This window comes from Egretta garzetta, unplaced genomic scaffold (genome assembly GCF_000687185.1).
Source record: "Egretta garzetta isolate BGI_Z169 unplaced genomic scaffold, ASM68718v1 scaffold135, whole genome shotgun sequence".
Classification (NCBI taxonomy): Eukaryota; Metazoa; Chordata; class Aves; order Pelecaniformes; family Ardeidae; genus Egretta; species Egretta garzetta.
The window spans coordinates 401,690-417,176 of NW_009259594.1; the positions used below are offsets into that span (position 1 = coordinate 401,690).

General features: G+C 48.5%; 1 protein-coding gene across 1 annotated transcript in view; it reads right to left on the bottom strand.

Annotated features, from left to right (window-relative positions):
* Nucleotides 1-6,262: 6,262 nt before the first annotated feature.
* CNNM2 (cyclin and CBS domain divalent metal cation transport mediator 2) overlaps nucleotides 6,263-15,487 on the bottom strand; it is a gene marked incomplete at its 5' end in the record, with an annotated part of 125,774 nt that continues 116,549 nt past the window's right edge. Inside the window, 2 exons of the mRNA XM_035893631.1 lie at nucleotides 6,263-9,029; nucleotides 11,222-11,406. Coding sequence (XP_035749524.1) covers nucleotides 8,820-9,029; nucleotides 11,222-11,406 — 395 coding nt within the window. The remainder of the gene's footprint in view (nucleotides 9,030-11,221; nucleotides 11,407-15,487) is intronic.

The window sequence follows — 15,487 nt, forward strand, 5'->3', positions numbered from 1 at the left end:
GTCCTCCACCTGCTGCCAGGGACAGGCACAGGCAGGGGAACAGAAGTCCTCACAGGACCTGCCACTCTCCCCGTCCGGCTGATACAACATTGGGGAGCAAGGCCCAGAGGATGGGGCCACCCTGCAGCACAGGAGCAGGGACAGCAGCTGCACCGGGCGCAGTAAAACCCCTCACAAGCCTTGAGCAGATGCTGCCCAACTTGCTAACCCAGGGTTGAGCAGTTCAAGAGCTTGAGCAAGGAAGAAAGCCCAGTGCAGGGAGAGCAGCTGGGTGAAACGGCTGCGAGAAGGACGGGGGTGTGGGAAGGCAGAAGCACAAACTGGGCGCACGGCAGGGCTGTGTGGTCGGCTGTTCCTCTGCCGGCGTGGAGCTGGAAGCGGTGCTGGGCAGGGGACTAAGCACAGGCTCGCTCTCCTGCTCAGAAATACGTCCCTGTCGCTGCAGGTTCCGCACAACCCTGCTGCCGAAGTCCCAGCACCAGGGGAGCAGGCAGTGGTCCCCGACACAGGGGGATGGACAGACTCGCTCCACCAGCCACTCACATCCAATGGAGCCGCCGTCACCACCAGCCACGTCCCTCGCTGGTGACCCCCAGTCACACACCGCCTGCAGGAACACATGCTACAGCTCGACAGACAGATGGCATCTACAGTTCTGGACAAACAAACATGATCTATGGAGAGCAGGTTGTAAATAAGGGGCTTTTATTAGTGGAAGAAAAAGGCCCTCACCCTTGAGGGAACTGCAGAAAGAGAAAGTCAGCTGCTTGCTGTTGCCACCAGCTTCCCAGCTCCTGGTCAGCAAAGCCCTCCCCATCTCGAGGACTTACGGGCCCAGACCCACCAAAGTGAGGAGCAAGACCTGGCTCTAAAGGGAACAGGATCCAGCCTTTCTGTGGCTCTTGACAGCTGAAGTGGAGATTACAGACCACTGATGTGCCAACAGCAGAGATCTGGGACCAGGATCACCAACATCACCCCCACCACCCGCGTGCCAAAATTCGTCCCTTGGAAATGGGGGGGGGGAGCATGGAGGAGGGAAAAATGCATAAACTGGAATGTTCAACAGAAAAAAAATCATCATTTATCTAAAAAGAATAGAAATAAACAAAATGCTTTTAAACAAAATCACAAAATATACAAATAAATCTGGTACAAAATAAATAGGAAAGATTGGAAATCTACAACAAAATTGGAATAATTATAAAATTCATTCGTACGACAATCAGTATATGAAACGTATACACTTCATTCAGGATTTCAGTTGTGCTTAGTCAGGTTTATGTACATACACGGAAATACTGTAGTCAGAATACTACAACTCTGGAAACAAGAAGTCATGTACAATATGATACAATTCGCAAAGACCACGTACGATGGCAAATAAGACACGGGGAAGAGCCAGGTGGAGCGGCTGAGCGGGGTCAGGTAGCCACGAAAACACACTGCGGGGGGAGGGCCACCACGCTTCGGAGCAGGGGGGACCGAGGCCGAGCCGGCAGTGGCCGGGAGGAGGCTCGGGGCGGCCGGGAAGGAAAAAAAGGGGGGGCTGGGGGCGGCCGGGAAGGGCCCGACCGCAGGAGAAAGGTTTGGTGTGAGACCTTGGCTGCCGAGCACCAGCTGCTCACGGCTTCCAGGAACGCTTCTCAAGTATTTGGGTTTTCAGATTCAATGCATTTGGCATCCAGATGCCTGCCCCTGTGATTCAGGCATCGAAGCTGGCTCTGCAGTTGCGTGCTGGAGAAAGCACACGCCACGAGCTCTGAGGTCCCTCAGCGGGGCCCAACCCCGAACTGCTCGTAAGCCACCCTTGTGCTTGGGAGAACATGGATCAAATGGGACCAGAGCACTGGTGCTGGGGTCCTGGTGGGTTTCCACTCTCCAAATTTCACGCAGTCTGTGAGGAAGACAGAGTCCCTTGAGCAGCATCTCCTACCCTTAGCGTGAGGAACGAAGGCAGGATGGCCACAGCATCACCCGTTCCTGACTGCTGCACCTCTTCCTCTCGCCCTCCCGAACACCCAACCAAACCACAGCGAGAAGAGCAGAGGAACGGCCATGGCCAATGCAAGAGCGGCAGCCGCGAAAGCCACATCACTGAATCCCAGCCAGCACGATGCCGAAGGACAGAGCACGTACCCTGGGTGAAAACCCGCTGGCCAAACCAGCCCAGCCCAGCCCGCTGGGACCTGAGACTTTAAAGCAGGGATGATGCTAGAACTGACCTAGGCCCGGCCAGTCTGTCACTTCTGTGAATGGAAGAGCTCACCGTGAGTCCCCTCCACCCTCCCACATGGATCTTTGGGGGAATCCAGAAGGCATGCATTCAATATTGGCACTTCCAGCTAAAGGCCTAAGATCCAGGCTACTCATCTGACACTACAAGTTTCTCACTTGAATTTGGAAGGATTTGGTACAACAGCGATGCCCAGAAGATTAAAAAAAACCCCACCAACTCCTTTTATAAAGTTCTGCGGTCTCCCAGCAGCAGAAATGGGATGCTAGACTGCTCCACCAAGCACTAAATGCTGGGACAAGCCCTTCCTCCGCAACAAACCCTCTTATCAACCAACCACCACACTACTTCCAGGAGGAGAAGACAATAGAGACATCAAATCCACCTCTGGAGCATCGGAGCTGCCTGCAAGCCTTCGTGTGTTTCAAGCACTTGGCTCACAACTGTTGACAAACCTCAAGCCCGGCAACTTCAGTCAAGAACAGCCAAACCTCTCCTGCTCGGGGGGAAGGATTAAACATCGATCACTTTGTTAGCCAGAAATCTGCGCTGGGGGGCCAAGAGCAGCCAGGGCACCGTCCTCTGCAGGATCCCAGTGATCAGCCCTGCTCAGAGGAAAACTGGGCCCGAAGGAGAAACTTCAGGAGAGAGGAGAAAAAGGTTTTCCAGCTGGAGACAGAAGACCAGCAGCTTTAAGTACCATATTTCCAAGATGCAGAACTGCTACAGATCCTGACCTCAGGATAATGAGAACAAGATGTCACTTTGACGGAGTTCAGCGCTACTGATCTGTGCAACACCTCCCTCCGCCACCTGTATCGTACCAAGGGCTGGAGGCAGCTTTCCAGCACCCCCTTCTCATCCCTGCAGCTCAGAGAAGGGTGCCGGGATAACCTGACATCCCGGGCTTTCTCCTAGGGAATGGTCTGGCCTCCCTAGGTTCAGCATCCAGCTTCTAACGGAACAGAAAATATGCACAAACAGACCAAAAAGCTCAACCGTACCGCTTTGGACCCGCAGCAACAGCGTGCCTTCACCTGGACACGGCCTCAAGGATGCAGCCGTGAACGTAACCATGGAGGAACACACCCCAGCATGAAGCCAGGCTCCAGGACAAGAGCAAGACAGCGAGCGCGGTTGTCCTGGAAGCCGTGAATGTCACCAAGTCCCCTGTGCTGCCGACGCGTGGGAGCGAGGCCAGTGTCACCACAGAGATTGCACCAACAAGAGACCTGCAACCGATGGACCAAGTATAACAGAGCGGGGATGAGGGTGGCTTCCCAGCCCAGCTTGTAGCGTAGAGCTTGTCCTCTCTGCTGGTCAAGTCAGGATGAAGGCTGCTCTCTCTGCCAAGAAAAGATGCCCAGCTTTCGATCACGTTAGTTATTCTTGTCATTTCACTGTTGGGCCAAACCAACCCTCAGTATCCAAGGGCCGGGTACTTCTTTGGGTCTATTTAGAGCCCCAGTGTAGCGCCAGGCAGCAGGGCGGGCAGCAAGCCCGGGTCCGTGTCACACCGAGCCTTTCAGCACGTGCTGGTTTTCTGCTTTGTGCCAGCTTTGCACGTGGCAGCGCACAGTACGACCACAGGAACCCCTCAACGCTGGTCAGACACCTTTGGGATGAAGCCTGAAGTTAGCATCACGACAAGGGGTACTCTCTGCAGCATCCTTCCCCACCCCCCCCAGCCCCAGTTTTCTACTGGTAATCCAGACACTGGATAACTTGACAACTGGTACACAGGTACTAGTTTTAAAACCACAGTCGTGTGTATTAGAGATCATATAAAATATGGTACATCTTTCACGTGGGAATGATTTCTATAGATAGTGTATTTCAGCAGAGGGAAGATGCATGTTCCAAGGGGTCCTGGAGAACGCGGCTGTGCTCTCCGTCACGTCCGATACTTACAGAGGACGCCCGTGAGGAGGCAGCGCTGCTCTTTGCCATCCACACCCCCAGGCCCCTCGGCTGAGCTCTGCAGAGATCACAGGAAGCACCACCGCTGCCCAAGCAGCCCCTTGCACAAAGCTACCTCTTTGGTTTTCTTTGAGCTGATTTGAGCCAGAGCCTGACACCACCAGTGCCAAAATCTCATCCTCATCTGAGCTGGGCCCTGAAGGCTGAGAAGCAGCAACGGGTGATGTCCGTGGGCCATCATGGGCAACTCGCCCTGCTCCCCCTGAGCTTTCTCCAGGTCTGAGGTGAATGCAAAGGGCCATATCCTGAGACTCCTACTCTTGCCAGCTCCACCCGCACTAAAAGGCACTTAAAGAAAAGAATTAAAAAACAACAACAACAAAAAAAATAACCCTGCGGTGAAGAAAAGGGGAGTAAGTCCAGGAGAGGAGAGGAGGAACAGAACAGCGAGCACAATGTGAATGAGTGGCCGACCCCTCTTCCAACAGGGGCCAAGAACTGCAAGCCTTGAGCAGCCAGCTCCAGCTCCAACCGCCCCGTGCAGGTCTCGACACCATCCCACCCCTGCTCGGTCCGGAGCAGGAACGTGCCTGGGGGCAAAAAGAACATGAGAGGGAACTGCACATGACTGCAGGTTTGGAGCAGAAGTGGAGAGTGGTGGAAGGACCTGCCCCACACTCTGCTGGTGCAACTGGATGGGGGAAGCACCTCGTCCTGCCACGCCAGCCTTGGGGCCCCTGCTCCCCGGCCAGCCTGGGCACCCTGCCAGCACCCCTCGTCCCTCTGCGGGATACCCTGTCCCGAGCTCCTCCGGGGCAGCGGCCTTCAGCTGCACAGGGGTTTCAGGGAGTGGACAAGCTGGGAATGAAACAACAAGCGCTTTGTAAACTCTGGAGGGTCTGAGCTTGGGGTCTACAGAGAGGCCGGGGCTGGCTTGCTAAGCCCACCCTGAGCCCCTCGCCACTCAGAACTAGCATGCTTCGTATGATCTCCACGTCACCAGAGTCAGTCTCGTTTGGAGAAAGATTCTCATTGGAAAGCAAGAACATTCCTTCACTCTTTACAAAGATTTGGCAATACACAGAATTAAAAAAAAAAAAAAAAATCATAGTTACAACAGATTCAGGTTCATTTCATTTAAAGGAAATTCAACCAACAGGAGTGTAAAAGTTATAATTCACAGTTGTGCATTTAAGATATTAGTGTTGAAAACCTCACTTCAAAGAACTCTTGTGCAAAATTGTATTGACAGTAGAAACCATGGCTAGATGCCCTCCCAGCCTCCCCCGGCCAACGGGCCATTGTCCACCCCTCTGCTTGCACCCGGAGGCAGATGGACGAGGGGAACAAAGGCGGCAGTAGGAGTTGACATAGGAAGATGCAGTATCCTGTCTATGAGTCAAAAGCCTTGCCGAGGTCTGAGGTCAAGTCCAACGATTCCCAAAGCCACCAGCTGGTGCCCTGCGGCAACTGGCAGCCCTGCCACACGTCCTTATGGCCCAGTGGCATGGCATCTGGCATCCGAGCCCACCCGAGTGCAGGCGGGCGGCCGGCGAGGCAGAGAAAGCAGACCTGCTCTGGCAGGGCACAGACTCAGACGCCACGGCATCTCCACTGCAGTCGGGAGAGCCAAGCCCCGGTGCCGGCAAACGCCGTCCGGAGGCTCAGACGTGATCCTGAGCTGGGCGTCGGGCTCCTCTGCATGTGATGGTTCCCACTGCGAGGGCTGGGAACCCCTTGCATTTGTTAAACAGTAAAACTGTAAATACCCTGAGAACAGGGAGACTGGATTTTTTTCCCCTCCGGGGAGAGGACCATGCTTTGCTCTTCAAGCTAATTAGTAGTAGCAGCTCCTAACCCCTCTGGGTCAGGTACATATTTTCCATATGAAACACATCTATAATCAACTATTTTTATGGAAATTATTTCACTTTCCATTATTGGATCTGTACAAACGATGAAAAACAGTCATGCAAAAAATTGCCTGCAAATTTTGGAACAGTGCAGCATGGGCAGAAGCAGGAGGTATTTGCTTTGGGATCACATGGCTTTGGTTGGAAAAATTGGCTTTTTTTTTTTTTTTTTTTTTTTTTTAAAAAAGGAAAACAGACAAAAAAAAAAACCCATACCCTGCCATAAGAAGCAGAAGTCAGATCCAGCGAGCAACCTCGACCCAGAGAGAGAGCTGCCTTGACTTGAGCCTTCCCTCCTTCGGCAGGTTTGACAAAACGGATACTGCATCTCAAGTTCACCACCGTGTCGAACACTTCTGACAAACTTTTACATTCAGCAACACTAGATAAACGCTGGCGAGGCGAGTCCCTCACCGAGGACAAATGCTGTAACATCTCAACATTTTGCTCTGCAAGAAAGGTGCAATATTGGCAGCTCTCTGGGAATGAGCCGGGCTTAGGCCAGCCCTTGCCGACGCTGAGCCATGTGCTCTCGGGGGTAGCAGATTGGTGCACATCAGAGCGAGGATGGAGATCAGGAAATGCTTTTAGATGGGACTCAAAACAAGTTAATAAAAAGCTAAACGTGAGAGTAAGGTTTTGGGGGCCCTGTTTCCTCCTCACTGGGTGCACAAGTTAGATACTGTGCGATTTCTATGCCCCCTTGTGGAGACTTCATCCTCATGGGTGACTCCAAGGAAGAAGTGCACCTTTCCCATCAGGGAGGACAGCAAAAATTAGGTCTGCTTTCTGAAGCCGAAAGAGCGAGGAGGAGACACACACGCAGACCCAATCGGCTCTGACACCATGCACTCCAATTTCCTGCAGGGAGATCCTGCAGCAAAATATTGCACCTTTCCTGCCACCATTTGCAAAGATGGACCACGGGAACTTGCGGCGAGTGCCCTCCCCGGCCGGCGAGCAGGAGGGATGGGGCAGGCGTGCAGGCACAGAGAGCTCTGGCAGTTGCACATGGGGCTGGGGGCTTCTTCTGAGGGTCAGATGAGATTACGAAAGTGTAAAGAAAAGAAGGGAAATGCTACATAGCCAGGGGCCATGGAAGGGTCTCGAAACAGAAAAACCGCAAGGCCTGATTTATTAATCACTCCAGATACCAAAGGCAATGCAACGTTCACATTTTGTTTGAGACAGCACTGGAAGGGGAGAGTATCGAAGGGGATGGGACTTTTTTTTGTTTGAGGACTTGGACTCCACCTGTGGGAGTGGGGAACGTGTGATGCACAACTGCCACGAGGTGCCTCTTGCTTGCACCCGATCTGCATTCAGGTTTTTGGGGTGGAGGAATTGGTTTCTGCTGCCCAAGGCAGGGTGCCCTGCACTAGCAGCAGCCAAGGGGGAGGCTCTCTGCTCTGCTACCATGGTAATCCCTAAAATGGCTGTTAAAAGGGGCAAGAGAGAAGGAAATGCATTAAAACCACTCAAAGGAAGGAATGTGGCTGGGAACAGCCTGGAAATGAACCTTTCCGAATCCCTGAAGTGCAATACACTCGCGTCCGGAAAGTTTTGTCAGTTCCTGGAGAGGAGAGGATGGTCCTGACTCCTCAGCAGAGCCCATCCTTGGGCTGGCAGAGGTTTACTGTCACCTGGAGGATGTACTTTGGGTGTAAGTGTAGCAGCATCTTGTGTGTTAATACTAGAGATTGAAGGGGGGACAGGGACTGGTGTTCCCTGTTATTTAGCAAAGACTGCACATCTGCTCTGGCCAAGGTGATGATGCGCAGACCCCTACAGCATGGGAGTGCTTTAAAGCTTGTCGTTTTGGGGTGTGCACATTACTTCACCATGCAATTGTCAGGAACATCAATGAAAAATCACCCAGTTACTTCACTACGGAAAATTACACCCAGCTTTCATTTCACGAGACTGCAGTTGTGCTAATTAACTCCTTCCCCCCTTCAGTATCATCTTCAAAATAGACAAAGGTTTTGGAGGTTACAAAACTGTAAGTGTAACAACGCTTTTGCCTGTTTTACCAATAAACCTTCTGAAATTTGAGAGATCATTAAATACCAAAGTAACCACTCCTTCCCTGAAACTTAACTGGAAGAATGTAGTAATACTCATCCCTCGGCCCTCCAGGTGGCTGAAACCAGAGGTTCCTTGAAGCTTGCTCATTCTTAGGACACAAATAACATACAAGTACCAGTTACTAACTTTTTCAACAGGGCAACAAAAAGGACCAGCGATGGGTGAAGAGAGGCCTAAGGACATTGGAGCCAATTCACAAAACTACGACAAAGCCCATTTGAGGTTCAGGGGGGACAGAAACAATTTAAAACTCTGCAAAATACTTTTTAAAAACATGATCTCTCTTGAAAAAATAACTGGAGGAGCTTTTAAACTTCTCCTTATGTGTTTGAGGAGGAAAAACCCAACAAGGATCAAAAATACAGATAAAAAATAAACATGATTCTACTTTGCAAGAAGTATTTTCATCGTTCTCAAGGGTGGCTCACCATTCCCAAAGTACGCTTGGGGGCTTTAGTCTGTCTTGCTCTTTGCTCCTTTCTTCCTGTTTCTTCCTCTTCTGCTCCCAGAACGGACGCAAAAGTCTTTGGTCTCAGAACACTGGATGCAGCACAGTGTTGCAAGCACATACTAACGGTGTTCACACTCGGGGAGGAGGCAGGAAGGAGCGAGGGCTGGTCCTGCTGAGGAGATGGGATGGGTGGGCTGTGGGGAGTCAGCTCCTAGATCGCTCCTTCACTGTGCATACTGTGGTTGGGCTTGTTGTGAGTCACACAGTTCTGTTCATTCAGCAGGTTTGCTGTCTCGTCCGGCAAACCATCATGCAGCTCCGTAAGAGTCAGTTCAATTTTAGTGTTTTCACTGTCCGAGGACTGAGGTGTTTTGTCCATCCGGGATGCCATCAGGGCATTTTGGTACTGCTGTCTTGAGATCTGCTCCAAGGACAGAAGGAAGGAACAAAAATAGCCAGTCACACTTTTGTGTCTCCTGTGGGACACACTGATAAAATAAAGTGCTCTCCCTTTCCAGATGATTGCACTTCAACCCCCATTTACCTGTTTCTATAAAACATCCCCGCGCTTTGCAAGCCTTGAGCTTCCCAGCTCAACACCACAGCATGGTGACATTTCCAGACAGGGTGGAAGCACTGAGGTGTGCGACCACCACGCTGTTCAAAGGCAGGGATTTATTCCTATGCAGAGGTTTTACAATCAGATCTCCATTTCCTTCTAACCATGCACATTTTTAGGGCCAGAACCAGAGTTCAATGAAGTCTTTCTCCCAACTTCAGTGAGCTCTTGGTGAGGCTCTAAGAGTCCCTGCAGAGCCAGAGGGTACAAGCCTTACTGCTTTTGTCTAGGCCAGCAAACATAGCAGGAGCTACAGCCTTATTCTGATCCATAAGGATGTTCAATTCTAGAAAAGACTGGGTTCTCCATAGAGATGAGTCCAAATTAGCAACCCATGAAGTCTTCCACTGGTCTCTGCAAGAGCTGGCTGCACTCAGCGGAACAGTCATGACAGGAGCTGGCCTAGAGCACAGAGTGTTACTGCCCATGATGCTCCAGAGGCAAGGAAGCCTATAGCCCCATATATCCGCATTTGGCAATAGAGGGGAGAATTCCTCCTGGAGCCACAAGCGACCAGCCCCGTAAACTCCTCTGGGTCAACCTTCTCAGCCAGGACAGGCAGCGGGATGCACGTGCACTGACAGCCCCGCGTGCTACAACAGCAGTGGGTGATCTCAGCAGGCAGGAAGGTGGAAGAGGTGAAACCAGGCTTTTAGAAAACCTTAAGTTTCAGTAGCAATGCAAGAGAGGGACTGGAAATGGAGGGAGTCAGATGGACCAGGTCACAACTCCAAAAGCAAAACCCAAACATGCATGAGCAGGTCACAACCCTGGCTTACAAGGTATTAACTGAGTAAACACCCACGTGGCACAGTGAAAACAGTAATGTTGAGTACTCTGTCCTATGTGTAAAGCAGAGTGATGCAAAACGAGGTGTGCAAGTCTGCCTGCAGAGACACCAGACAGTTTAGCATTCATTAGCCTCAGTATGACAGAGTGATAGTTGGACTCCACATAAACCAGCATAAGATGAGCAGCTGCTCTGTACAGCAGAGTAGCTATTGAAATCTGTAGTGAGAATCACTTGCCCAGTGTTAAATATTTACTGATCTAAACCTTGAAGGCTAGAACCATCCACCAGTACATTTACATCTGTCAAGTTTTGAATGCAAGACTGTACTCTCCTAAAATTTGGCTACAGAATGATCGATTTAGCATTCTAGTATTTCTACTCTATTCCACATTCTTAATACTGAATTAACTTTGACAGAACTTGAGTTCACAAATCATTCAAGCTGCATACAAAGAAACTGTGAACGTGCACTTAATTTAGGAAAAGCATCAAGGTCAACTTCTGGCCATGGGACGTCAGCTTCCCTGGGCTCCCAGCGGGGCTGGAATTGCTGCCAGCATTAGCTGTTCCTCAGCTCAGCTAGATTTCCTATCCCACAGGACTCGCACACATTTCAGCGTGGGATGCACCATGCTGGGGGACAGAGCTGTACTCATGCAGCAACTCACTGGTAGTATGAGACATGAGCCTAACATGCGAAGTTAAGATAAAGAGAAATGTCCACGACTTCTCCAAGCAGAAGGATGACAAGTCGGAAAGTAAGATCAAGAACCCCAAACTGAAACCAAAATGGAAAGTGAATAAAAACTGCAACCAACAGACAATATCTCATCCTTTAGAAAAGGACACTGTCTGATAACGAAGGGTCTCCATTTCAGATGGCTCCAAAGGCTTCAGAAGGATATGCCTTTCATAACTAAAAGCAGAGAAAGGTTATTTTCGATAATCTTTCCTCGAGGGACCTGAAATCCAGAAACTTATGTGACCAACCTACTTAAAAACCTAAATGAGAGGAACAGTGAAGACAGATCAATGGACAGCAGCTATTGGGAAAAAAAAGTAACTGCAAGTGATTTTTAAACAGCTGCTTTCATAATCTTATTTACTCACAGAGCAATCTAGGGGACCTCCCTTCCCCAGGCTCTCCATCCTACCAGCCAAGCCCAGCTTTCCAGTGGGGCTTTTCCAGCTTTTTTCCTACCTTGACAAACTGAATGTCTGTGAGTGCTTTCACTGAGTAGTCCGGAACATACACTTGGAGGAAAGATGCGTTCAGCTGGTTGTTGCTGCTCCCTAACGTTGGCGTCACTGCATCGATGCGATCACTTCGGCTTAAAGAGTCTGAGTGATTCAAGCCGCAGGGCCGAGGTGGAGACTTGTTTTCGGCTGAGAAACGGGCAAGAGCAAGAGGTTTCTTAAATCAAGTAGAAAACATTTAAAGTCACCAGTTTCAAAGGGACAATAATAAATTGCAATGTAGCACAAAAGAACTGCAACTACTTAATCCACTCATAACTAGACATGCAATTAAACGACAAAATTGCCCTGAAAAGAGCACATTTTGAGTCCAGAGCTGGTAGCTGACATCACTGAGTTTGCCTTAAACAAACCTGGTTTTGTCTATGCTGCAGTGGACATGCCCTGCGCACAGTTGGTCACACTGCTTCAGCTGATGAGTGGTAACCTCCAGACAAAGGTAACTTCCCAAGGCTCTTGATAGTCAGACTGTGCTTAATAGATATTTTTTTCCCTTAATGATTTATAATCGTAACTCCATACCAGACCACTCATCCACAGTCAGTCCCAGCTAACCCTCACACCCTTTTATTCCACCTAGTACGTACATACGCCTCGTTCCCCGAGTTAGAGCAGACATTTTCAAAATCGTAAGAGTGATAGAGTCCTCAGTGGACCAGAGTGCAGTCCACCTGATGATTACTCCAACATTTCTTCTAGTACCTCCCAACTGCTTGAAGGGGAGAAAACTCAATGAAGGACAGCAAGCTCCATGTGGTACACGCCAGCCAGAAAAGCAGGGAAAACAGTCCATGCTACAGAGAAAAATCTGTGTCCAGAAAAGGATTAAACGAGAGACATCGTTTTCCATTACTGGCCTTTAAGCACTGCAGGGTTGCACGTGAAAACCTCACCGCTGTCCCCTGCGAGTGTGACTGGCCACAGTTTCTCTCAAGTAACTGTGCTCTCAGGAAGCCACAGACATTTTGCATCCCTGGCGTCCACCCACACAGTGACCCAGAAGACTGGAGGGCAGAAACGAGAGATCCCAAGCCCTCCCGCAGATGGGCTTCTCCCTGCGTGCACACACAGTACATACTGATCAAAGAACTGACTTTGGAACTGGTGAATTTTGGGATCTTAATGGAGTTAAATTTCATTCAGCCAGCCCAAGCTGAAACTTGATGTAAACTATGCTACTCACCACACCATCCCCACTCTCAGCTGAAAGATATTTTCATATAATCTTAAGATATAAAGCCTCTTCGAGCAAATCACAACAGTATCCTTGCAAGCTTTTCAAATTCTTTTTTGAAGACTTTTCTATATATGAACTTATTTCTAAAAAAAAAAAAAAAAAGCTCCCTAAAATTCAACCCTATCCCTGCCACTTAATGACTGTATCTCTCCTTGCCAAATGACACAGCCTGTTCCACACCTCTGCATCCAGCCTTTCCTAAACCTACCACTTCAGATGCTTCTAGATGCATGGCAGAATTGCCCTGGTTTTTATTTCCCACTTCAAATCCCTCTGGTGTTGTCTTTCCTTCAATTTTGGAAAAGGGAACAGAAAAATAGAGGTTCTGACAACTTGGCAATTTTTCTGCCATCTCCGCACTATGGAATTAGCGTGGGTCCCTATGGCAACACCAAGTACAGGCTTAGGGGGAAGCACTCGGAGCCCTGCAAGGTTTTCCTCCATACCGACTTGCCATCTCGCAGGCCTGGCTGCAATAACTGCTGCCAGGAGCCAAACCTCTACCTGCACACAGGGCTTGATGCCGTAATTCCCACTGGAGAAGAAGGAACTGTGAAGGCTGAGTGAATTTGTCCCGTCTTTCCCACCTGCATACACAAAATAAGGCTGTGTGTGACAAGTACAGCATCGCTGCTGCTCGGGATAAAGGCTTCCATCTGGAACAGCTTTACGCTGGTGTGACTTGTATCTGCCCTTTCTTTTCACCAGTTCTTATAGTGCATTGCTAATGAAAACCAAAGAAGGACAGACAGCAACATGACAAAGCATATATTAAAAAAAAAACCCAGAACTAAAAGGGACAGGTAAAATGAAAGGACAGAACAAAAACGTATGACTACAAAAAATCAGAGGGAAAGGACATCACTTCTGGACCACGTACAAGTCCGGGATGGAGAAGAGAAGTTAATGAAGAAGGAAGGATACAGAAAGGGCAGGCGACAGACGAATACCAGGCAGGTCCGTGTTAGCAGAACAGTGCCCTGCCAGCCCCCTAGCAGGCCAGCACAGATCTGGACAGACCTTTTCTACCCAGGTTTTCTCATACTCCTCACCTTCCTATACAGGGGATAAAAAGTAGAAACCACAAAACAGAATCAATACAATCGTATATGAATTGGGGGTTAAACGACAGGATCCTTTTTTAGAAGGACCGAGCAGAAGATCCCAGTTTCATCAGAACTGGTACCACATTGTCAGAGCGACCAGGCTTACCATATCAGTTTCTTTCAAAGGAGATTCTCCCCACTATTATTTTCCAGTATTGATTTTTATTTTTTTTTTAGTTGGGGAAAAAGCTAGGAAAATATGCTTGGCATTTATATTGATTTATATTGGAAACAACTTGCATGTGCAAAGTATACACTTATTTGTGGCAAGCAAAGGGGGGAAAAAAAAAAAAAAAAAAAAGAAGACCTGGCAAAACAAAAGAACCGAGCTAAAAAAGATAATCAAAGCCACCGAGCTTAAAAAAAAGCCATCAGGTACTTTAATTAAAGAAAGATTAAATTTCTCCCTTTCTTTGAAGTTTAGCAGCAGGAAACTTTAACAGGGCAGGAAAAAAATCCCCTGCAGGGCAACAACCTGTAGTTTGTTTGGAATGTGCATGAGGCTAATTTAAGGACTGATGGTGAAATACATTTTCAAAAGTGAAAAAAGAAGAGAGGAAAAATACGGGAAGCAGATGGTGAAAGTTTATGAAACGCATGATATGTATTAACATTTAGGAGATGTTTCACTTAAATATGCATAGCATTATCTTGTTTGCTTTTAGGTCTAGGAAGAGACATTTCATCTGAAAAAGAAAACTTCAAAAGGAAGAAATCTGTTCACTGAGGCCCAAACTATTTTAGGATTCTGCTCTTCCTACAGACTTTCTTGATGGGTTTCCATTTTTCTCAAGCACTCTGTATGTGCAGTGTCTGCAAAGCTCAGTTCTTGACCCTTCCCTATTTCCAACCACTCAACCACACCTCAGAGCTCTTTTTGACCCAGTTTGTTCCCTCCTTGGTCTCTGCTCTCCAAAGGGATTTCTCTGTCAGTCAACTTGGTTATTCAGCAAGGAAAGGTCTTAAGAAAAATGGGAACTAGAGAACCCCACAGGAGGTCCCACATCCTTCTTGCACATTCCATTGAAAATCCGTCCACGCAATGACTGGGCTGGTCCACGGCATTAACCTCACTGACAGAAAGTTCAAAAGCTTTTGAGGAATTGAAATGGCCAGACTGTATACAAACCATAGAATTTACCCATATGAGAATATAAAAATTCTTTATTTAAATAAGTTTTCCTTTTATGGCAGTTTAGCAGCAGACATTCTTGTCTGCCAAATGCATTTTCTTCAGAAATGTGTAAGCCTCAGCTTGGGGGAGAATACCTTATTTTAAAAAAATCTTTTCTACCAGCGTACATATGAGAAACAAGAACAGGCACACATTACCGAATACACTTTCTTCAACATGTTTTTAGTTCTTCCCATTTTGATGACTCTGTCATGTTGCTACCAGTTACCATACATGAAAGTTCAGGATACCTACCTGCGAGGCATAAGTCCGTGCTGGACTTCTCCCTAACGAGTAAAGGGGTCAGATAAATACAGACTGCAGCTGAGTTTTTATGGCATCAGGGCAGTCACAAGAATGGTGAAAATAGAAGCATGCGGATTTACCTGGAGAACCTGCTGCTAACAACTCTGTTCTGCTGACAACAAAGGTACGAGACAGGGACAAGGGAACTAGAAGAGGGAGAGAAAAAGGATGAGATCACGACCAGAAAGGCGTCAGCTATCCACACTCGACAGGGGAAGGAGCCAGTTCACACACTGAAGAACTAAAACCAAAAGTGCAAATCAACTGTGAAAAAGTAAAGGGTTAAAACAAAAGCAAAACCAAAAAAGACAATTAAACAATTTTAGGAATAAACAAAAAAACCCCAAGCCTAAGGAATTACAGTGAAGTGAACAATTGTCACTTGCT